At 43.8% G+C, this 22,667-nt stretch overlaps 2 protein-coding genes across 2 annotated transcripts; both read right to left on the minus strand.

The window, feature by feature from the left end:
• Nucleotides 1-153: 153 nt before the first annotated feature.
• cnot7 (CCR4-NOT transcription complex, subunit 7) lies at nucleotides 154-6,968 on the minus strand. Its single transcript, XM_041943683.1, has 7 exons — nucleotides 6,817-6,968; nucleotides 6,031-6,154; nucleotides 5,754-5,947; nucleotides 5,137-5,298; nucleotides 3,224-3,368; nucleotides 2,963-3,073; nucleotides 154-1,882 (listed from the first exon to the last, which is right to left on the minus strand). The coding sequence occupies exons 2-7, from the start codon at nucleotides 6,145-6,147 to the stop codon at nucleotides 1,751-1,753; spliced, it is 861 nt and encodes a 286-aa protein (XP_041799617.1). The 5' UTR covers nucleotides 6,148-6,154; nucleotides 6,817-6,968; the 3' UTR covers nucleotides 154-1,750.
• Nucleotides 6,969-9,055: 2,087 nt separating this feature from the next.
• mtmr7a (myotubularin related protein 7a) lies at nucleotides 9,056-18,457 on the minus strand. Its single transcript, XM_041943684.1, has 14 exons — nucleotides 18,275-18,457; nucleotides 17,810-17,932; nucleotides 17,378-17,540; nucleotides 17,062-17,219; nucleotides 16,842-16,970; nucleotides 15,369-15,503; nucleotides 14,976-15,108; nucleotides 12,954-13,063; nucleotides 11,700-11,825; nucleotides 11,257-11,306; nucleotides 10,980-11,180; nucleotides 10,636-10,770; nucleotides 10,312-10,438; nucleotides 9,056-10,217 (listed from the first exon to the last, which is right to left on the minus strand). The coding sequence occupies exons 1-14, from the start codon at nucleotides 18,296-18,298 to the stop codon at nucleotides 9,873-9,875; spliced, it is 1,959 nt and encodes a 652-aa protein (XP_041799618.1). The 5' UTR covers nucleotides 18,299-18,457; the 3' UTR covers nucleotides 9,056-9,872.
• Between the last annotated feature and the right edge of the window lie 4,210 nt (nucleotides 18,458-22,667).

A 22,667-nucleotide genomic window follows, 5' to 3' on the forward strand; every position in this document is an offset into this window, starting at 1 on the left:
GACAACATGGATGTGTGAGGTAACGTACTGTACAGTTGTGATGCCTTATAATTAAAATGAGCTCCTCTTCAGCCTCTTTACTCCAGTCTTTGTCGCACATGTAGAGGAATCTTGCATCATGAAAGAGATGTAATGGCCAAGAGCATGTTATGGTAGAAAAGTTTCAAGCCTTTATTTACAAAATACTCTAAAAACAATCCTCTTGTATATTGCATATTCTCTTTTTACTCCTTTACAGTGTGAAAGATGTGCTGCAGAGTCAGGAAGGAAGGTGTTTCAGTTGTCAGCTTTTCACGCTGAGGGAGGTAAATAAGTGGAGAACCTACACTTCAACACACACCTATGGAAGTTCAGGATACTATTCAACAACACAGCATTTATTCAAACTTTTTTTTTTAGTACATGCGGCTCTTCTATGCGGCATGAATGAACTGGAAAGCAATCCCAAAAAAACAAAAATAGGTCATTCAAAAGGCCAGATCTACAAGTGAAACGAACTCCACCGGAACAGAAAGATGCGTGTTAAAAGGCAATGTTAGTTTTTTTTCTAATGAGTAAAAGTTTTTCTCCTTTTATTACAACACTAAAACCCTTAATTTCAATTAAAAATGAAAACTGACTCTCAAAAGAATAGATCAGGGTGACCTCAGCATGGCCTACAGCAGGCGAGTGTTTTTTGTTTTTTTAAAGGTCTGGTGAAATTGGTTGAAATCAGAGCAAGACCATGCAGAGGTGATGCATCTGCCTTCACGTGTGCTTGTGTCACTGAGGGTGTTTACATGCACAAATAAACCACATTCCTCCAATCAAAAGTATGCATCGAGTACATACTGCATACACATATTTGAATGCGACCTCTCGGACCATTATCATAAATAAATACAAAAGGAAAAGAGCGACAAGTAGTAAAGAGGAAATGGTGCTGTCTCGTTTTAGTATCCCGTCTATGATAGACAGAATACACCAGCTTGTTAAAGGCATCTCACATTGGGATTAGAGTATACTCAGGTCATTATAAACATAATATTTATATGAACAAATGGAAAAAAAAAACTTCAATGATAGTCCTGTGCACGTAAACAGACTCACTGACAGCTCCCTTTCTCATTATCATACAAGAGATCCAATGACAGAGGGCGGGCGTACCGTGTCTTAGTGTTGAATGTCAGAGAAGACAAGATACTCAATGTCAGACAACCTGCACAATAAAAGTTTAAAAGATAAGAAAGCAGCTAATGTTAAGGCTGAGCGTGGTGAGAGCGGCTGCTGTGAGAGTAAAGAGTTGCATGTTCACAATGTAAAACGGGAACGTAGAGAAGGCAACAAAGAGGAGAGACACACCGGAAACATTTTCAGCTTTCCATATAAAATCAGGTTAGAGCTTTAAAGTGCAAAACATTTTCTACAGAACATCTTAGGAAAACTAAAATCCCATCTTTTCAAGCATGTTAAACTGAACTGATTCAACCAGCTGCCTACACCGCTTCGGAGAAATAAAAGACTAAGCTCACACATGCAGCCAGCGGGGGGGCATGTGTGAGGACAGCTGTAGAGCTTTTTTTTCTTTTCTTTTTTTCGACCATCATATTCAGTTGTCTAAGGTGAGCAGAGCCTATGAGAAGCAGCTTGCTAAATGACGTGTGTATGTTCCGTGTTCTTCCATTTTTGTCATCCGGTTGGCGAAGCTCGGCTTCGGTGCCGCACTGATTGTGCACGTTGAACCGCAGGATGGGAGAGTTTCGGGGTGATGTCACGACTGCTGCTTGTTAGCCTCCTCTTCGTAAGCGTTCCCCGTTCCGTTCTGGACGTAGGCCGAGCCGGAGCCCAGCCCGTACAAGTGACCACAGTACTTTGCATCATCGATATGATCCTCAAAGAACATCTGTGGACAAAGCAAAGAAGAAAGGACACAGAACAGACACGATCATTTAATGTCCGGAATATGGGCTTGTGATAACATCATCATGTGAAATACAGCCATTGATGCATTTGAGGCGGTAAGCTATGCTGTGAAGGAGCTTGCACAGTGGTTAAATCTGTCAACAGTTTTTTTTTTTTGTCTATTTTTCATCTTTATCAGCCTTGCAAAGCATCTCAGAAGCTCAATTTCACCATTCTGAGAAATGTGCATATTGCAGAGCATAGACAGCCACCATGTTTTCACAAAAATGTAAATGTGAAGCTCAATCAGAGAAGCAAATGAGCGGTTCATTAGTCCAGCTCAATCAGATGCAGGAAGTATCCGGGGGCAGAAACAACTTTACAATTCATCTTTTAGTCAATCAACAGAAAAATTATCAACAATTTTGACAATCCATTAATCATATAAGGCTTTTTTTTTTTTTTTTTTTTAAAGCCAACAACCATTTAGCTAAATGTTCACTGTTTCCTGCTCTCAAGATGTGAGGATTTTCTGCTTTTTATGGTAGAAATTAAATATCTGTGGGTTTTGGACCGTTGGTTGGACAAAATAAGATGATAACTTGTATTTCAAGACACCATCTACAAATCAAACAATAATGAATATAAACTGCAGCTGCAGTCTGAGAGGGGTTTCGTGAAATTGATCCAATTATCTGCCGATTTTGATCTGAACACTTTAAGAGAAGACCTACTGAGGCCCTGCCTGATGACTCCAAATGATTCCATCATGGAAGACAATACAAGACGAACATTTCTCTTTCTGCATGTTTAACCACAAACTGCTGCAGCCTTTGTGTTAACCTGACAGCTCCGTTCACACTGGTTCAAAGGGACACTGAAATGTTACCAACATGGCCATCGTGACTCTAAAGCGAATGTGACCAGGGTGCTTTCTCTGGCATGTTAAATTGGCATCAGATTAAAGAGGTGTGGTGCAGGTCTGAAAGGGGCTCAAGTAAAACTTCTTGCTGGCTTTGGGAGTTTTGAGTGTCACCGCACTCACAGTACAGACCTCCTCTCTCTGACTTGAGGAGCTCACCTCTCTCATCTTGAAGAAAGCCATGCCTGTGAGTAAAGAGTCAGAGCCGGCCTGATGCTGTGGTCCGATCCTCTCCAGCTCCAGCTGCTCGGCTACTTCCTGCAGCCCGCCCTGAAAAACAAAAACACCATCAGCCACCCAACAGCCATGACTGTAGTCAAGTAAAACCTGAGAGCCACACTCACAAGAGATCACAACAGAAAACAAAGGTGTGAAGCTTCACATTTATAAAACAGGAGACAGGAATAGTTATTTAGCTACCTTCAGGTTTTTACAACTCTTCATGAGGTACTTGACATCGTAAATGACTGGAAAGTATAAACGAAGAATCTCAAAGAAGTCCACCTCTTCCTCAGGCAGGTTAGCGTTGGACAGAATCTTGATCAGGTATCCAAAGTCATAGCCACTGCAAAAAAAAAACAAAAAAACAAAACACATACACATGCGCACCTTATAACTTTGTTTTTAAAGAGCACACAGGCCCCAAGAGATTCTCACTTCCAATCAGCCGTGACACAAAGGTAACGGTCTTTCTTACACCCCTACCTGCTTGCCCTCATGTCAAGTACACAAGGCTACTACATGCAAGGACAATAAACTACACAAGGCCATTACCCCAGAAAAGAGGTTGTGATTCAGGACTTTGATTTTACAACAAGTATCCTACTAATCAGTTGGCTAATAAGAGCTGAAAAAACAACAGTCCAATTATCCAGTAAGATTAACACTGACTTCACCAGAAAACTATGAAAAATAGGATAAATTAAAGAAAAACTGATAACAGAATCAAGAAAAATAAGACAACAAAGAGTCTAAATGAAAACAACATGACATTAAAGCCTGCTGGTAAAGGTGTGTTCTAAATACCTGAAAGATGACAACCTAAGCTTTGATTATTTTCCAAAGCCGGGTTATCTGTAGCCTCAGTTTGCCATGGAGACACAGTGGGAAACTGAGTATGACATGAAGATGTTAAGCAGCAGAGTGGAGAAAATACTGGTGAAAAGTCACGTCATCATTACAGACCAGTGCAACAAGTGTTCATTTCACTCGAGCAGCAAACTTTAGCAGGATATCGTCTTGTTTTAACATGTTTCACACAGTTCTGCTCAACAACTTTCTTCTTACTAAAAGACAATAAATAAAAGTGAAATAAATACACAAACTAAATCATGTTCCTTCTGGGAGGCCACAACAAACATCATTAGTCAACATGAGGATGTCTGTGTGTAGACGTGCCAAGACAGCCCATACACTGAGAAATACTTTCATTTGGATAAAAGATGCTGTGTATTATATACTGTATGTGGTGCTGAGAAAATATAGTTATGATACCAGAATTAACACAGTGAGTCTGACAAAAGCTCGTTAATTAACTAACTGACAAGCAAAGAGTGAAAAAATATAAGCGATGAGAAGAGAATTTCTGGACATTTTACCATTTTTATGTCCGACAAGGAGCTGGCCTGATTTCCATGAAACTTGGTGGAGGGGTGTAACATGGGCCAAAGAAGAACCAGTTCAAATCTGGAGCAGGTCCAAATCACAGGGAGGCTACACAAAGTATATTTAACTTTCCTTAACATTGCTAGAGAGGGTGCCTGACTTTGGCTGAATAAATGTCATACATCTTAAAATCCAGCAGATGGAAATAAAGTTCAATAATGACAAAACACAGCCGAGTGTAGAAATGACTCCATATCACAGCCCACATTCACATCCACAGTAATCCTCCGAGGTAGCCGACACATGTAGCTGCTCAAACTCCACACAGAGAGCAGTCGTTATGGAGCACTGGGGGGCAGTGGTTTGGTTTCATGGGAGGACTGGTGCAACTGAAACATCGCCACAATTGTAACAATACTGTTTTCTCAGACTAAGGCGTAGCTGTGGAAAATAAACACATATCATGCAGCTAATTATAATCTTATCTACAGCCAAATGTGAAATTCTGATAGTTTTGGAAATATATCCTGACTTATGTAGTGGTTGCTCTTGCAGATTTGCAGAGAAGAATGGACAATTAGCTTTAGCAGAGGTCTGTGCTCTCTAGTGCCCTTCTAGTTTCTGAATACTGAGGGCACAATGAACTGATTCCTGTTGCTATGCAGCGGTCTACAGCACAGCTGCCATTCAACTCTACCTGTCTGCATACAGCTACATGAACAGAATACCTGTGAAAAGACAGCCACTTGACCCCATCACAGAGCACCACTCCTGATGTCATCAGCAGCTCTGCAAAGTACAGCGTCTCAATGCCTTCGTCCTCGTGCTTCTTGAACTGAATCCCTGAAGTGGTCAGGAGCTCAATGGAGTCCTGTGCATACATATCTTCTCTGATGGCGGAGACACGTCACACTGTTATTATTTCAACCGCCAAAGACACTCAAGTAGGTATGAGAGCAGTAATTGAACATCACAATTAGTAAAATAGTCTGGGTTTTGTAAGCGGTGTCTGAGGTGTTGTGCTGTCAGAGTATGCAGTTGAAAGAGTGATGTACTGAATATATAGACTGACAATAAGCATTTTGACAGGGAAACGTATCTTGTGTGTGTGCTGTAAACAATCTGACACACTCTTCACTTCACTAGTACGACCACAAATCATGACACTTCTAATTTGACACGTGTGCATGTCACATTCAAATCTGCGCTGCAAAAACCATGTTTGCTGTTAGTTTGAATTGTACTGATTTTAAGACACCCAGGACTACATAACTACATGCCACGGATGTATTTGAACGCCACACAAGAAGCGAGAAGAGTAAGAGAAGCACAAGTGCTATCTTACGTGAGGTTAAACTTAAAATTGAACTGCCATGTGGATGTTCCCGGAGGGTATTCGCCTTGCTCATTCATAAATGTGAGGCCCAGCTGGATTATCTTGAGCAAGTCCACGTTGCAGCGCAGTAACTGGTACTGATAGTCAGCGTTGCTTCTGAACTCTCCGATTGGTCTGGCTACTACACCTGGAAACTCGGTGTCCTGGAAGAAGACAGACAAGTCGTTACGCCCGATGGAGATCTGCTTGTGTGGGACAGTTTTTGCCCTCACCCAGCACCACCCACCATAGCAATGTAGTTGTACTTTCGGATGACATGTCGGATCCTCTTCAGCTCCTCCTCCAGGTTGTTGGCCCAAACCTCACATATTCTTTGGCTGTGATCCACAGTAGCTGCGGGCATAGTGCCACTTCACCATGCAAAGAGACAGATTACAAAAACAAAAAGGACTAAGCTTCAAGACAGATGGTTCATAGACCCAATCAGCTGACCTGTGACAGACCAAATGATAAGAGGTGGAAGGACAAAGGCACAAAACACATGATCCCCAGACACCCAGGAAAAGCTGACAAACCATTTGGCTAACAATACAGAAGTGTTGACGCTAGGATATGAAATGCAGGACACACAACCTGCTCAGGCACATATCTCAATGTCAGTGGGGAAGCTAACTCAGCCTCAGAGCGGGTTGTGCTTCCTGTCAGCAGGGATACTGAACTGAAATGAACAGGTAACAGAAATACAGACATGTGAACAGCAGCCGTCTACCCAGGACGTGCCTGGCTGGCTGCTGTTAACATTAGCTCGGCGCAGGCAGTTCTCAGCAGCACTTTGGGCTAGCTAGGTTACCTGTAGCAGTTAGCAGGCTACAGACAGCTAACATGAGCAGGACAGCTCTCAGCTGGGGGGCTGTGCGCAGTTTCAGCACACTTCTCCAAGCAGACAGCTAGCTCGACAGATGAATAAGAGTGTGTGCAAGACATGAAAGACATGAGTAACTAGCAACACACACACTCACTCACTCAGCGCCACTCTGATACTGCAAAGCTCACTGTAGCCTCGTCAACTCACCGTTCCCCAAACCGGGCCGTGTGTGTTTTAAGTGCGTACTATCAGAAAACTGTTGCTTTGTTCTACGTTATTGTGCCGGGGGTTTTCCGCTAACTTTTAAATAGTTTATATTCAGTAATGTATCGATGTCAACCCACGGCTGCCATCATAGCCGAGCCTACAACACGACGTCATCACGTAAAACAGAAACGTCATGCGCGTGCGGGCCACGTCCTATTTGTTCAGTGCTGCTGCTTCAATGTGTGAAAAAAACTAAAACATTTGTTCATTGAGAGGAAAAAGGTTCAATTTCAAATAAGCGTTCAAACACATTTTCATATGTTTGAAAGTAAATTAAACCTTGAGACTTTTTACACTTTTTAAACTTGGACCGGTTAGATTAACCATCAATTTTCCAATTTAGTGCTTCAGTACTGGTCAAAACAGCCAGACAGATGTTCACAAACATCAGGACTGATGCTGAGCCTGAGTCTGTGCTGCCATTGACTGAACCTGACTGATCACGTCATAAAACCTGGCTGAGCCCAACTAATGCCAGTCGACATGAAGCATATTATTATCCTTTGTGAATTAAGAATTGATTATGTAAATTCAGTTGTGTAGATATAAATGGTTTGAGAAAGTTGCACCTCTCTTGCATCAAAAGCTTCTATGTGGTGAAAAGGGGGGACAGGAGACACAGCTGGGTTTCAGGCAAACAGTTTTGAGGAAATAAGTGTGTGTGTGTGTGTGTGTGTGTGTCATTCTTAAGAATGACAGACTGTGCAGCTCATTGACTATTTAGAAGAATTGCTGAATTGAATATACAAATGTTACCTAGTGTAAACAGAGCGTGCAAAGGCTGCATAACATTAAAAAACAAAAAGAAAACAAGCAAATGTCTCATGTGCTTCTTTTGGTATCTAGCAGTGCAGACAGTTTGGGTTTTATTCGTTCAGGGATTGAGACAGTTGTCTCTGACATTTCTGCAATGCAATGGAGCACTCAAAATTACATTTCAAAAAATTCAACAGCAACATATTTCTACAATCAGTGTCCCAGTTTCTCTGTGGAATCCACAGATCACACTGTCAACATTGCTGGAACTTTTTACTGACGCAGTAATCCCTATGAAAACTATTCACAGTGTGTTCTCTGGATTATCCAGAAAACTCAAACCCTGGACAAACAAAACCAAGCCTATCTGCAGACGTTTGGGATAACGTCAGAAAACTTTTTTTTTTTGTAATTTGGGTGAGCTGACCCTTCAAAATAGGGTCAGCAAACACACAGCCAAGAATTATTAAAACAATATAATTGACGATAGTATATTTATTTATTTCAAAACAAAACTGACAGGAGTTACACGACTTTGCATTTGAATCAGTTTGACAAATTTGGCTCTTATTCCACCTGAACAAACAAACGCAGCAACATAAAGCTCTTTCTGTCATACAAGAACATAACTCAGTATGACCACTTTAGACCACCTGATACAAATAAAAAAACGTGCATTAAAGCAAGATTACAGTAGTCAAAAAAAAAATAAGGTCATCGTACAAAAATATCTGAACATGCTTTGCTTGATAATCTCGACATTGTTCATTTGCTGTGTTGGAGTGCACCTAATGTGTTCTACACGATTAAAGTCAGCAGTTTTATGCATATTTTACAGTAAAGATGGCACAAATACATAAAAAGTCAGTCGCTAATCTGCTGGCCAAAGCAGCAGTACATTTGTGTTCGCATGCTTCAGTCTGCTGCTGTCATATCATTTACTCTGTGCACCATCTATACTAGCGGGCAGTCAATTTCCTTTGGTCAGAATTTCCAACAACAAATCTGGTGTTGAAATATTGTGGACAAATGTATACATTTTTTTTTGTGACGGCTTATTTTTCACGTTCTAGTGGAAATATCACATGATATTGTGCATCCAGTTGAAATACCCAGGTGTGAACCACAAGGTGCCGATTGACCACAACTAACCACTTATTATCAGTGTAGTGACCCCAAAAAGCCAGCTGAGGTCACTGTGGTGTCCTGAGTGATTTTAGTTTAGTCATAACGTGTCCTCTGAGGTCGAAACACTGCTACATTGCTGTTTGAACTATGCTCCTTCAGGCCGGACTGAAAGCTTGAGTCCAGACTGCAGCGGCCATAAGGTGCGACATCATTTAAATCAGGTGTTACACAAAATTACCAAAACACTTTATGGAAAAGGACTTACGGAGCAAACATGAATCACTCTGAATGCCAATTAGCAGCATGTGGCAACAGTCTATATTCTGCACACATATCCTTGTTGATGAGTCAGCTGGGTTTTTTTTTTAATCTCTGCAGTTTGTCTGTTTTCTGATCTGTTTAGTTCTGTTTTCATTTCTCTAATCAATTATTTTGCTGTCTTAAAGACCAGAGCACCTAAAATGATGGTTTTCCCTCTGAGGAGATCTCTCGTTTGTTTCATTATGCTTTAAGAACTATATAACAAAGTGCTGCTGACTACCTCATGCCCTTTCTCATACGGTGCTTACATTGCAAAGCCAATGCTTGATGAGTAAATAAAGTGTGGAAGACTTGAGTAAAAAGCAAGCATACACACCGAAATGATTCATTAATTTGATGAGTTGACCATCTGTGGACATGTGCATTGAATTGTTCAATTATTCTTAACTTTGTGGTTGAAATGATTAAAATGTCTCCAACATCAATCTGGTTACTGTGACCCAGGAAGCAGTGCCCCATGTTTTAACCCTCTGCATGTTTCTCATTGGTTAATTCGGCCGTCGACAACAGACATGACAGTGAGCAAACCTCAGCTTTGCTATTACTTTTAGAATCTTAATTTCTTTCAGCCCCTGTAAGAAGAAAAACATGATCAGCTACAGTAAACAACTATTAACTACTATGTGTGTGGCAATGGGGAGAGTCCTCCACACCACAGGCAAAGAAAAGTGCAAATCAAGTGTGTAACCCCACTAAGACTTTTCACTGGAGTAAGCCACCAGCTGGGTTACTGGGTGAATGTGTAGGTTTGTTCAGTGGCCCAGTGGACCTTCCACTAATGCTACATTTGTTCAGGCAGCTGAGTAGGCAGCCTCATCAGAGTCCGGATCCCTGGCGCTGTCCTCGCTGAGGGGCGAACGGCAGCTCAGGTCCGCGATCCCCGACTCCTGGTCGCTGCCGTTTGAGAGGCTGGTTTCAGACGACTGATTCAAGTCCTTGGGCAGGAGGATCAGGGTGCTGTCGGGCGCTTTGGGCTGACAGGGGCTGCTGGTGATAAAGCCCCCGGTGTAGTCCTGAGGGGTGTTGGCCAGACCGAGGTCATTACCGCGAGCCCACGCTGTGGGGCTCTTATCAAAGGTGGCTTCTTTCTGGTTAGCACTCCTCCACCCCTGCTCCTGCTCCAGTTGAGCAATTTTCTATTGATAACGTAAGGCAACAGTCACCTTCTATAATCAGGTGCAGATTTTCCTGACTTACGAGAAATGAACAACAGTATGAGTTGTGTTCTACCTGTTTGTGTGAAGCCAGCTGGTCCTCCAGCTGCTGGGTCTCCTCTTGGATGGCGCTCAGATAATCCTCCACAGACTGTCGAGGATGCATCCCCCGGTCAAAACGGTTGTACAGTCCTCTCCAAAACCTACACAAAGCAAGACATTTCCAAATCTGAAGTCAACATATCGCCAACTCTGGCTCCTTCCTTTGTTTCATTTACCATTTATATTGATTGATCAAAGAACAGTCCAATAACTTTAACTACATGTAATAGGAAATACATGTGCGTGCATAGACTTTAAACTTAAGTTGTATGTGCTGTTCTCGTTTGCGGCAACCTACTTAAAGCAGTAGGGGGCGGTAGATGGCCGGAGGAGCCCCTGCGTCTGGCTGTGGTCTGGTCGGTACAGAGGGTTGATGTAGTCTGCCTGGTTCGTCCACAGATAACTCCACAAAGAGTGAGTCCTGTCACGCAGTCTGTATGAATGAAAGTGGCAGCCAGGAGACAAAGACGTGGACAGACAAGATAAAACATAATTAATGTGCTTCTGTTAACAGACAGATGTTTTGTTTTGTTTCTAGCACAGAGATGTCTCCATTTGCACGGCTGTAGCAAGTCCATTGTCCAGATGTCTGTGCTGTGAAAAGGCAAAGAAACTGATGGCGGCTGCAGGTGTAAATCTCACCCCAGCTCCATCCTCTCCCGCTGGTTGTTGCCAATGAAGTTGCCGTACTGGCAGGAGTAGATGTGGCTGTGAATGGTGATGAGGAACCTCTCGTTGAACTCAAAGGCACAGGGGAACTGCTCCATGAGCTGCCACACGCACTCCAGCAACTGATCGATGATGGGAGATACCTCTTTAGGGTCTCCGACCTGGTGGTTGCATCTGCAGAAGAGGTGAGGACGGTTAAAGCCAAACACTAAGTCCAAATCACAGATGCTGCAGTATTTTAGAGTCAAACCTGTGAGAGAACTTGTGCCCAAATGAGACCCAGTCTTTCTCGATGAGAACCTGAGGGCAGAAAAAAAAAGACATTCATGTGCTTAAAACATTTCAGAGTCGTGATGGGAGGTTCAGACATAGTTTACAGTTAAACCCTGCAGAATGACTGAACCTCTTCACCCTCTGTGTGGGGTCACTTTCCTCTGACTTTAGGGGCAATTCCCAATTCACTATTAGATTTATTTTCCACAGTGGCTCTTGGTGGATTCCAGGTTAGCCTGCACAAATCCTTCTGGTCGAAGCAACAAGCCTCATGAGCCCAGTGTGGACTACTACCAGAGAATGTAACTGGATAAATGAATATGATGCAGAGTGTACCAGTGGCGTGTGTGACATCCACAGCGCTACGAAACAGATACAATCCTACATGGTAACTTAAATACAAAAAGGTCCGGTACCTACCATGAGTCCCCTGAGGGTCCTGTAGTGAGGATCCAGCAGCACACAGGCCACTGAACACACCTGGGCAGTGCGGTCCCACCCGTCTGAGCAGTGAACCAGGACACTGACACCCTCCTCAGCAACAGCCTGCACACACGCACACACAGCCACAGTGTGATCAGACCAAAATAATACATTTAGAAACATCTACTGCAGCCAAAGTGCAAATATCAGCGTTAATCTTAACAGAAACAAGAAACACAAGAGAAACACTGAATGCCAACAGAAATTTGTTTCAGAGAAAACTCCAAAGGGCCCCTTAAAAAACTCAGATACAGCAGCTCACTTCAGACCTGCTGAAGGACCGCAGTCGGGACACTGACTCACCACAAGTTAACAGATCAGAGATACCGCCTGGGGCCACACACAGCTGTGCTTAAATATCAATCAGTAAATAAAAGGGATCAATGAAGAAACATGCTGTGTGTTATAGTCCTGCAGTAAGTTGTGGAAATCCAAACATGTGTGACTGAACAGTGAAAACAGCTTAAACAAGAGTGCACCAGAGGCCCTGAAAGCAGAAGTTTCTGCTGCTGAAGTTGGAAATAGAGATTATGCTTTTATTGTGATTGCATTGTACCTTGTTTGCATGTGAGTTCTCCCTAATGTTCTTGTTTTTATCTGCTTGGAGAAGTCTGACACAACTGGTTGTGCTATTTTATCAGTTAAATTGAGAAGTAAATGGTAAATGGCAGTTTTGAGAAGGGAAACTGTCAGTTGTCAGATCATTTTTGTTTCCTGTCTTGCACCTTTTGTGCACCTGCTGCTTCCTGTTAGGCTGCATACAAATTCTGCCTTGTGTTGTTGAACTGATTGACCCTAAACATGTGTGTGTGTTTGCCTAAGCAGCACAATGCAGGAACTAAAGGTCCTGTATTCATACATCATACATGACCCAGCCCGAGGAGAGGGATCTGATCTGTGCTGTTGAACTGAATTGTGTTCTACTGACAGGCATCTCTATTATTTTGTCCACCTCATTTATATCCATGAAGGTAGCCAAAAGGATTTACTGCAGGACTGATGTATCAGACTGCATTAGTTTTTGCTATCTTAACCTCATAACTGGCAAATGAGTATACACAGACAGACAATATCTGTATCACACACACACCCACACACACACACACACACACAGGATACAACACACACACACCTAAGCTAATATTGAGTGCAGCAGTGAGGCAGACAGCAGGGATTAACCTCCAGACTGACCTTAGCGATGAAGATGCCTGCATCCACAACAGCTTTGATGTGCTTCAGCCAGCCTGAGTTCTCCAGACCTTCCAGGAAGTCGGACATGGAGGGGGAACGCAGCTCACACACTGTAAGCACAACACAGCTGTATCACTGGCAGGAAGCATGGAGCATACCTGATCACTGGACGTTATTAAAGCCCACAATCACTTTCACTACAAACATCCACGACAGTCACTTTAACAGGAGTCTGTGCATGGCATGAGAAAGTGTGGGTCTCACTGGCGTATTTTGTTTTTCAAAACAGGCTTCCTTCAGCGTCTCATGCGATGGTTCTCGTGGACCCGACAATGTTTCTAGTCCGGCTGGCAGTGTGGCTCTGGGGACGGCACCGCCGGTCTGTCCAACACTTCGGTCCAGACTAAAATAGCTCCACAACTAATGGATGGATTGCCATGAATTTATGAAGAGACATTCATGGCTCCCAGAGGATGAATCAAACTAATTTTGGTGATCACCTGACTTTTTCTCAAGTGCCACCATGAGGTCAAAGTTTTCACGTGTGAAATATCTCAACATCTACTACATGGACTGGCAAAACATTTTGTACAGATATTTAAGGTCCCCAGATGATGAGGTGCCTGACCTTTCGTCTAGCGCCACCATGAGGTTCGTTTGTGGTTTTAATTGAAATGTTTTACTACGCACTTTTTGGATTAAATAAAATTCATCATGGGGGGACATTTGTGTTGCCCTCATGTTGAACTTTAATCACTGTAGTGCCATGATCAGGTCAAAATGTTTGATTTGTCCAACACTTTGACCAAATGCCTGCAAAACTAATGACGTTCCCGTCAGCCTCAGCTGTACTACAGCATGCTAACACACTAAACTAAGCTGGTGAATATGGAAAAAAAAAAAGACACATGAACACGTTAGCATGCTGGAGTTAGCATTCAGCTAAAAACAACCACTACGTGTAAGTATAATATATATAAAGTATGGCTTGTTGCTGTGCATTTTAAAACATGAATGTAAGACACACTAACACATGCAGATCCACTTCTGTACAATAAGACTTCCTGCGTTCTGTTTGTTTATCTCGTAAAACTGAATCTGAAATTAATTTTTCCATCTTCAGGGTTCAATGTCAATATTTGCAAGTTCACTGGCGGGGCAAAGTGACATAAACCTGTTTCTCCACAGCTGGCAGGAAAATTTATGACATTAAGGTTCATAATTCACACACACTGTTAGATGAGTGTATTAAAACAGTGTATTGCTCGCTCCTCTCTCATTAAAAAGGTGTCGACAGAGGTGGTAAAATGTGTGCTGACCTGTAAGAGCACGCTGTGGCCACGGACAGAGGAGCGAGCAGGTGAATGGGTTCAGTCAACCTTTTATAACACTTTGTAGAGCAGACTTCCACTTAGAGGAAATATTTGAGCTAATCCTGCCAGGCAGGGGGTCTTCAAAATCTTATTCAAGTGTGCAATCGGGTAGAGCGAGTCAGGCAGGGCTCTGAAGGGGAGGCGCTGTCTCCAGCATTTAAAGACTTCCCTTGTGCTGCCAGGGGGCAAAGAGTTATCACAACTAAGAACAGCTATAACTTTTCAGACTTGAAATCACATCATTCTCACGCCCTCGGTCTCTCTTTGGGGGATAAGGTCCCGGATCGTCCACTCCGGGAAACCAAAATAGCTCAGAAATAAAATCCAGATGGATTCAAAGTCTTCCTAGGAGCACCCCTGCACAATACCCAGAAATTATCCTGTGGGCTCATTTGAGGCCTGATTGCAGCACAGTCCGGTCTGCATGAGCGCATATGAAAGCCACAGGGGTAGCATGGGGTCCCGCTCTGCTTTAGTAATGTGAAGAAGCGGCGGACGTTAAACAGACAATGCCAGAAAATATACATTTCATTGCCCAAGCACTGGTGTGGTGAAACATTTCTGACAGTGATGAATGCACTGCTGTTTCTACTGCAATTAACTCGAAAAATCGGTGCGACAAATCATTGCAGGGAGACGTGATAATTACCTTCCAGCATTTTTTGTTGGCTGTTTCTCATGACATGGATGTTCTCGATGCCGATGAACTGGAATTTAATGTTGGAGTAGTTGTCTTCGTTTTCGTAGCCCTTTCCTGCAGCTCGGTTCGCGATGGCATTCAGCTAGAAGGACATTTGCTGAGTAGTCGGAAAATACTTGAAGAGCAAAACAGCTAAAGAGCGCACGGTTTTACGCAAATGTTTCTTACATAATATTGATCATGGTTCAACAAGCACGTGGCCAGGGATGTTTTCAAGGCTTTGGCTGTGAGCACATCCAGCTGGCAAAATGCAGGATGGAAAATAAAGCCCACCTGAACATACAGTGTAGTACTGTAGGACTTGTATTTTCACAGGCCATTCTTTAGGCACAAAGGGCTCACCTTAGGCCTCGTGTCCACCACATACATGAAGTCGCTGCGGGGATTGGACCTCAGGATGGCCTCCAGCATCTGTTCATCCTCCAGGCAGCGAGCGCTGAAACCTGACAGGGGCTGGCTGCTGCGGCAGATGGCAGCCTGGGAGGAGGCAAGAGGCACTCAGGCTTCATACGGGAACCTTTACTCTTCCTGACAGTTAATTTTAAGTTAGTTACTACTTTGGACGACATTTAGAACAAAACAAAAAAAAGTCAAACATGTGAGAATCAGGGTAAGCCCAATTTCACAGTGTTTTTTCTTTCCTTGCGTGTTCAATTCGAATTAATTAACCACACAATTTCTCAAATGTCCCTTTATAGCCCCAAGGGAACGGGCCAGAGACCGTCGTGTGATTCTCCCCTCTGGCTCATGAACCGGAACGGAGCCCCTTTTGTACGATCTGAGCTCCACACACTGGACCCTCAACCCTGGGAAGCTGACCTCGCACACATAAAGCACTCCCAACTGTCCCGTCAAGGATTAATAGAACAGATTACGAATGTTCAGGCTTACTCCTGATGCAGATATAGAAAGTGGTAATAATTCATGATTTGATTTAATGACAGCATGGACATCTCCTCGAGGGAGACAAAGTGTCTGCTGACATTTCATGGCTGAGAATCGCATGTGTTCTCTTTCCACTTTGTTTGATGAGCCTTGTACTTTTGGATGTGTTTCTTATTTTCATCTGTAGTATTTCTGTCCCGTCTCTTTTAGTAATGTTTACTACAGTGACCCTGACATGGTGAAGATCTACTTGTTACGTACCAGTTTTTTTTTTTTTTAAATCAATAACAAACGAAATGGCAAAAAAGACACAAATGATGACATTGCCCTGTAGCTTGGCTGTGTCAATGTCAGCGTCTATATCCGATGTACAGCTTGTTCCTCACAACACAAAAAGTTAAAATCTGGTTTCAAATCAACGATATTTTTTGCATTTTTACTGATTAAATGCAAAAATGGCCAGAATATATCTGCCTGCAGTACGAATAACTCAACAGCAGTCACTGACTGTTTACTTTTGGGGTTTGTGACTTTCAAAAGTCACTGCCAGTCTTGCATTTTTTGTGAAACAGAAAAACGTTCGGCTGCTTGAGGACGGAGGGCGGTGCTGAGGATGACCGACCAGCTTTAACAAGTCATTCTGGCACCAAAAACTGGCCATTAAGGCAAGCATAAAAGAGGAAATGTCATCGTAACATTTTACATCGTAATATATGATCTTATCCTGTTTTTTCTGCCAACATTTTTCAGCTATGAAGCTTTCTATCGAGCTTCATACCATTCCTATGCAGGGTCCAAGTCTCAGTGTTCCTACAACCCCTATTCATCGGGGAGTCTGAGAAACATCACCGTTCATGCCCCTAGAATTAAACATGAGTTGTCATAAGAACACATGGAAATTACAAAAGAAAACACACGCAGTCAACTCACATGATTTTCTTTGGAGTAGTACGACAGAGTAGGAAATCTGCCCCGGCTTCTGAACTTGGAGCTCCCCACTATGACCGGAGGTGTGGCAGACTCGGGCACAAAGAGGTCAGCGGGGTAAGTGTCACTCACCTTTGAAAACAACGTAAGAGAAGTCTGAGCCACTGCCATGCCCATATTAGGATGAAATAGCTAAACTGGTCATAGATGTTGACTCACTGACCTTGTAGTGTTGGTTGACAGGGGAGAGTTTCCACAGGGAGTTTGGAAGTCCCATTCTGCTGTAATCAGCCATGAGGTCCAAGAAGTCCCATTCCTGCCGTCTCTCCTCCTCGTCAATGTTAGGCTTATAGGAGAAGCAATACAGCTCCTCGTAACTCTCTGCAAGGCACAACACTGGCTGAAGGCTGATGCGCAAAACCTCAAATTTGTATGAGTTAGACAGAGCAGAGTGTTGCAAAAGCAGAGGACATGAAAACTAGAGAATGAGCAATAACATCACCACACTGATCTTTTGTTGGCACGATGAGACAGCTCACCTGGTTGGGAGAGGCGCTGCAGGGACAGGTGAACATCCTGGCACTCCCGCTCTCGAGGTATGACAAAGTGAAGAACCTGGAAGTTCTTGCAGTGGATGATCAGAGGACAGCCCGACGCTGTGGCAGACTGTTTCTCCACACTGCACACCAAGCTGTGAAGCACCTGGTGAGGTAGACCAGAGACAGATGCACACCTTTTATTGCATGTTTTACACTGAAAACACATCGTACAGCAGGGTGCATGGTTGCACACGGCGGCTAAAGAATCTACAGGTAAAAGTCACGTGTTGTTTACAGCATGTGTGCCACATTGTGCATCTGAGGCCTTCAGGCAACATCTCACCAAGATACCTCCCTCAACATCTACTGATTTGTATTCTGTGTCCCAACTGGTTGATTTGTGGTCCTTCACTGTAGCGAGCTGGTGCCTACCCAGGTTTCATTGCGCACTCCAGCCTCGTTCTCCACAAAGATGGTGTGCGTGGCCGTCAGGTAGAGGGTGCCCACCCTTCTCCTTCTGGGGGAGACTCTGTCAAGCAGCCTGACATTCTCCACCTGCAGGAGGAGGGAGAAGAAGGAGAACATGACACGTCCTCATGCTCAGAGCTTGGTCAGCTCCTCACACAGCAGCTCTGACACAGCTGGACTCATGCTACCAGCACCGACAGACAAACACACCGTGCCTCCGTCAGATGCGGCTGATAGCAGCAGGACTCTGGCTGCCTACGTGGCCCGCGCGCCACACGCCCTTTAATTAAGCCTGAATGTTAGCCTGGGCTAATGAATTGAATTAAAACTCCGCAGTCCTCGCCAGCGGACGCGGCTGATGTGTTGAAGTGACGCTGCGGGCTCGGTGCGGAAACTGGTGCTAATCACTGCGATCGGATCCGCGGTTACCTTTGGTAGTCGGATGTGCTCCATCAGCAGCTGATAGATGAGCCGCAGCTTCCTGCGATCACTCAGCCCGTCACAATACAACTACCAGCGGCACAGCATGTGTACAACAGGGGTACAATACACAGGAGGTTAGCTTAAATGGTTAAGTTGATCAGGAGCGCGCAGGTAAACCCGGCCATAACATTGCTGTCGCTGTCTTCATCAGAGCTGCGCCGCCGGGTCCTAACGCCCGCCTAGCTTTGACCTGCAGCTGAACATATTATTCACTGAACTGCTGCTAAAGTATTCACCCCCCAAAAGTAAGTACATTCAAGACATTCACTGAACTGCTGCCATCTGAGAGGAAAATTAACAATAACTTTGGTTAATTAAGTGGTTTATTATGATGGTGGGAGTGGCTTTATTCAGAAAAATGTGTTTTAGCAGAGTGGAAAATAGCTTAAGTCACGTTCAGTATATAGACTCATTCCAGCAATCACATCAAAAGACAGTTCACACCTGTGATGCCAGGTGAATCCAATGAGCTACCTGGTCTGCGCAGACCCTGAACCACTACTCTGGCTGGTTAGACCTGCTGGCTCATGCTGGGTGAGGCTTTTGCTGGGAAGGAAGTTTCCAAAATGTTGGAAAATGAATGATGAAGGTGGAAGTCCTGCAGAGAGAGGTGGCTGTAACAAAAGCTGACAGGTGGTTGAAGGAATCAGGAGTCTAGTCTAATCTGTAAATTATTTTCACACTAACAAACATGGCTGACCAAGGCCAAATTTAAGTTGCTCATCAGCTCTGTCCTGTCCACTGCAGTGAAAACGTTGTCTCGGGAGGCATTTCTGCTGCAATGACACTTGACTGCTGAAAGTCAGTAACCGAGACAACACTGAAAGAGCTGCTGTTTTCTTGCTTTCTTCCCCCTCTCATAGCTCACTCTACAGCCCTTTTTGTAAGCTGTCAGCAGGACACAATCAGAGACAACCAACATTTTGCATTTTTGCAGCCAGTCCAGATGTTAAGGAGTGTCTCACAGAGTCTTACAGCAGACAGTTGAAAGTGTCATTTGAATGCCAGTTTTGTAGGATACAGTACTGCACATTCTGGCACTGAGCATGAAATAGCCGGAGTTTGCTCAAGTGATTGTTGCACTGCTAGACAGTGCATGAAGGTATTTTGAGAAGCTCCCCAGTGCAAACACAGATGCATCCCATAAGATCTAAACTGCATGTATACACATTTTATCTGTATACCCACTCTCAACTGTTTCAGTTTATCAGGTTCTTCTGACATCTTTGTCATTTCACCAAGTCCTACCAAATGTATTTTTACATTCAGTAGTATTTCCAGTGAGCAGAGGAGCCATCTGCTGCAGGACAGTTGACAGAAAAAAACAATAAACGTAGTTAGTTAAACTAAGCAGAAGTCATTGACTTACTGACGCCTGGCAGCCCTGCTGCACGCCCACTCCTGCTGCGCTGCATTCATGCATGAGGAACCAAAAAGAGCTTGATTGTCCAATGATTATAAAACCCAGTTCAGTTCTGATAATATCACACGGTCAGACAACACACCTCTGTTTAGATGAGCAATCACATTATGTGCATATGCTAATTAAGGCAATCCAGCCTTGAGGACTGACCTGAGATCTGTTCATGTTTGATATTACAGTACATGTCTACAAGTAATTTGTGTAGGAGTAGTTAAGGAGTCCCTCTGCGCTGTCATGTGATCATGATAGTGCAGAGGGATGATTTCAAACCAAATACTGATTTAGGGTTGTAAACCGGTAAAATCCCCCTTGCACGTCAGCCAGTTTTACAGTAAAACACGTCTGAACTCGCTCAGTGTGGAATTCTTTTTTGGAAGTCAGTGCATCCCGAGGGACTCGGAGTAAAGGCAGCTCGAGGTCACAATTAACCCACAGACCAAAAACTTTCTTGAACATCACAGATCATATTTGAAAGAATCCGTCACTGCTGCCAAATGTGTTAAAACAGAAGATTGATGGCAGTCAGTGTACTGTATTCTACTCTGAGATTGTACTTTATCCCACACCCAAGCTTTGGCCAGAGCAGTTTCCTAAACCATGAGCGGTCATTGAATTACATTTAGATGTGTGCAAATGTAGTAGAGTTGAACCCACTCCACAAAAACCTCCAAGAACTGTACACAGTTTGTACGCTGACCTGGACAGAGACAGGAAATCACTGTTAGCAGAGCAGGGACTCGACAGAGAAGATGAATGCATCCATAGATAATACTTCAACCTCCTACCTAATAAAAAGAGAATTAAGTCAAACTAAGAACAGGTAATGTCTTCAGGCTTCAGTCCTCAGACTGTTCTTAACATGTAATATGAAGAGGCTTTATGCCATTACATTAAATTCAACATCTAAACCATGGCTGATACTGGCCTCCTAAACACACTTCAACACATTTTTACACTTTGTCTTTACATTTTTTCTGTGAGCTATACTGAAATAGGTGATTTGTGTCTATATATCCAGTCTGGTACTGTCTTATCGTGGAATGTTTGTATTTATTCAGCCTTTATTTTCTTAAGAGTTCACAAAGGGGATCAGATGTCCTTGTTGCGCATTTCCCAAGTTATTTGTGGCCCTGTCTTTTATTTAACTTTGTTGCATCCACATAAACCAGTTTTATTTTTGTCTTCCAGGCCTGAAGACGGTTTTTAGTGCGGAGGGCACTCTTGCCGTCTTGATCCTACTCGGAGCTGTTGTCTGCCTTATCAGTAATTGTTCACTCTAACATTTCCTGGTGACACCAGTGTTAACTGGAGCGAGCAGTCCCGGTGTCCGCAAGGCAAACACCACTCAATCTGTTGACCATAGCCACGATTATGAAGCTGGGTCACTCAGCCATTGGAGGGCAAATGCATTCAATTGGCTTCACAGAATTAGCGCATGTCAACAGTGAGACATGGCGAGCCAGTGACTCCTTTCCAACCTTTCCATGGTTACAGAGACGACCTGCAAGTGAAAAAACTTTCTGCTCGGTCTGACAACAAGTATAAGGATTATTCCAGCAATGCAAATCTGTGTAATCTCGAGTTGAAGAGCTACAAAAATGTGTAAGATCAGGTGCTTCCAGATAAAGTGTTGTAATAAATGTCCATCACATGTCTGCTGAACCATGATATAAAATATGATTATTGATTAATATTTTAAGCTACATTAGTGCAAGCATCTGATTGTTTGATTCACCAGCTTCACTGATCTGCTGCATTTGTTCCTCGGCGCACTGCAACACATTGTACAGCCACAAATAGCAAAGTATGCTCAAAGACAGAAGACAGTTTAGTAAATTCTTCAATTTCTGTCCCAATTTCATGCTCTTCAGTCATTTGATAGGAGCCATATTGTCTTTGTGTGCGTTGAAGACAGCTAGCATTAACAATGTCTCCAGCCTGCCCACCACTAAGTAAAGCATTGGCTTTTCTCATCAGCATGCAGGTCAGATAATCAGCCCCTGCAGCCAAGGTTTGGTGGGCGATGGGCCATGATATTCGGGCTGCTTGGCTGGATGGACAAACTGAGAGAAGGCTGGCAGTTACCTCGCCATGGAGCCTCTGGTCTGTGGGTTGGAGCAGGCGGCCAGCTGCCACCTTCCCACTGAGGTCTCAAGCTGGTTCGAGCTGGTCTTGGCACAGATTCCCTCCACTGCAAACTCAACCGTAGTTGTAATTCGCAGGGGCAGTGTTTGACGGAAAAGTTTGACTTTTTTTTTTTCCCCCTTCAAGAGCTCAGACTTGTAACTGAAGTTGCTGTGGAGATGCCAGGCTTTAGGTGGTGTACTACAGTGAGCTGTGCTTCTGATTTTGTAATACACATGGGTTCAATAGCTCAGGGAACATTGAGCAATACCTGTCTTCCATTAGTAGGACTTAACCCCCCAGTGCTGTAGCTCGTCCACCCTTCACTGACCAATCAGCACCCATGCTTTTAGCAGCACTCCTGTGGGCTGCACTGGGTAAACACAAGTGGCTGCCTCAATGTTTGTCAACGCCAGTTGCCTAACCATTTATCAGCAGTCAGTAAGCATCTGGGCAGCTGGAATCTATTTGGTCTCAGTGTGCATTAGAAATCACTAATTCTGCCACCAAGATTCCTCCCTTTCTCTTCCTGGTCCTGCTGCATGATCTCAGGATAAGAGCTTATGGTGCAACGTTGTTTAACTCCCCAATCCTCAGGCATGGAGGTGAAACGCCCCCCCTCACCCTAATTCCCTGGGGTTCCCTCCTCCCCTCTTGCCTCCCTGCTCAAGGGACGTCACTCCCATGACTGCAGCGGGACTGGAGGCTGAGTCTAGGGGCAAGGCGAGGGCAGATCCTATGAAGAAACAAGGGACAGAGGGGTGGTGTAAAAGCACTGCTCTGTACAGTGTA

The sequence above is a fragment of the Chelmon rostratus genome, chromosome 9 (assembly GCF_017976325.1).
Source record: "Chelmon rostratus isolate fCheRos1 chromosome 9, fCheRos1.pri, whole genome shotgun sequence".
NCBI classification, from domain to species: Eukaryota; Metazoa; Chordata; class Actinopteri; order Chaetodontiformes; family Chaetodontidae; genus Chelmon; species Chelmon rostratus.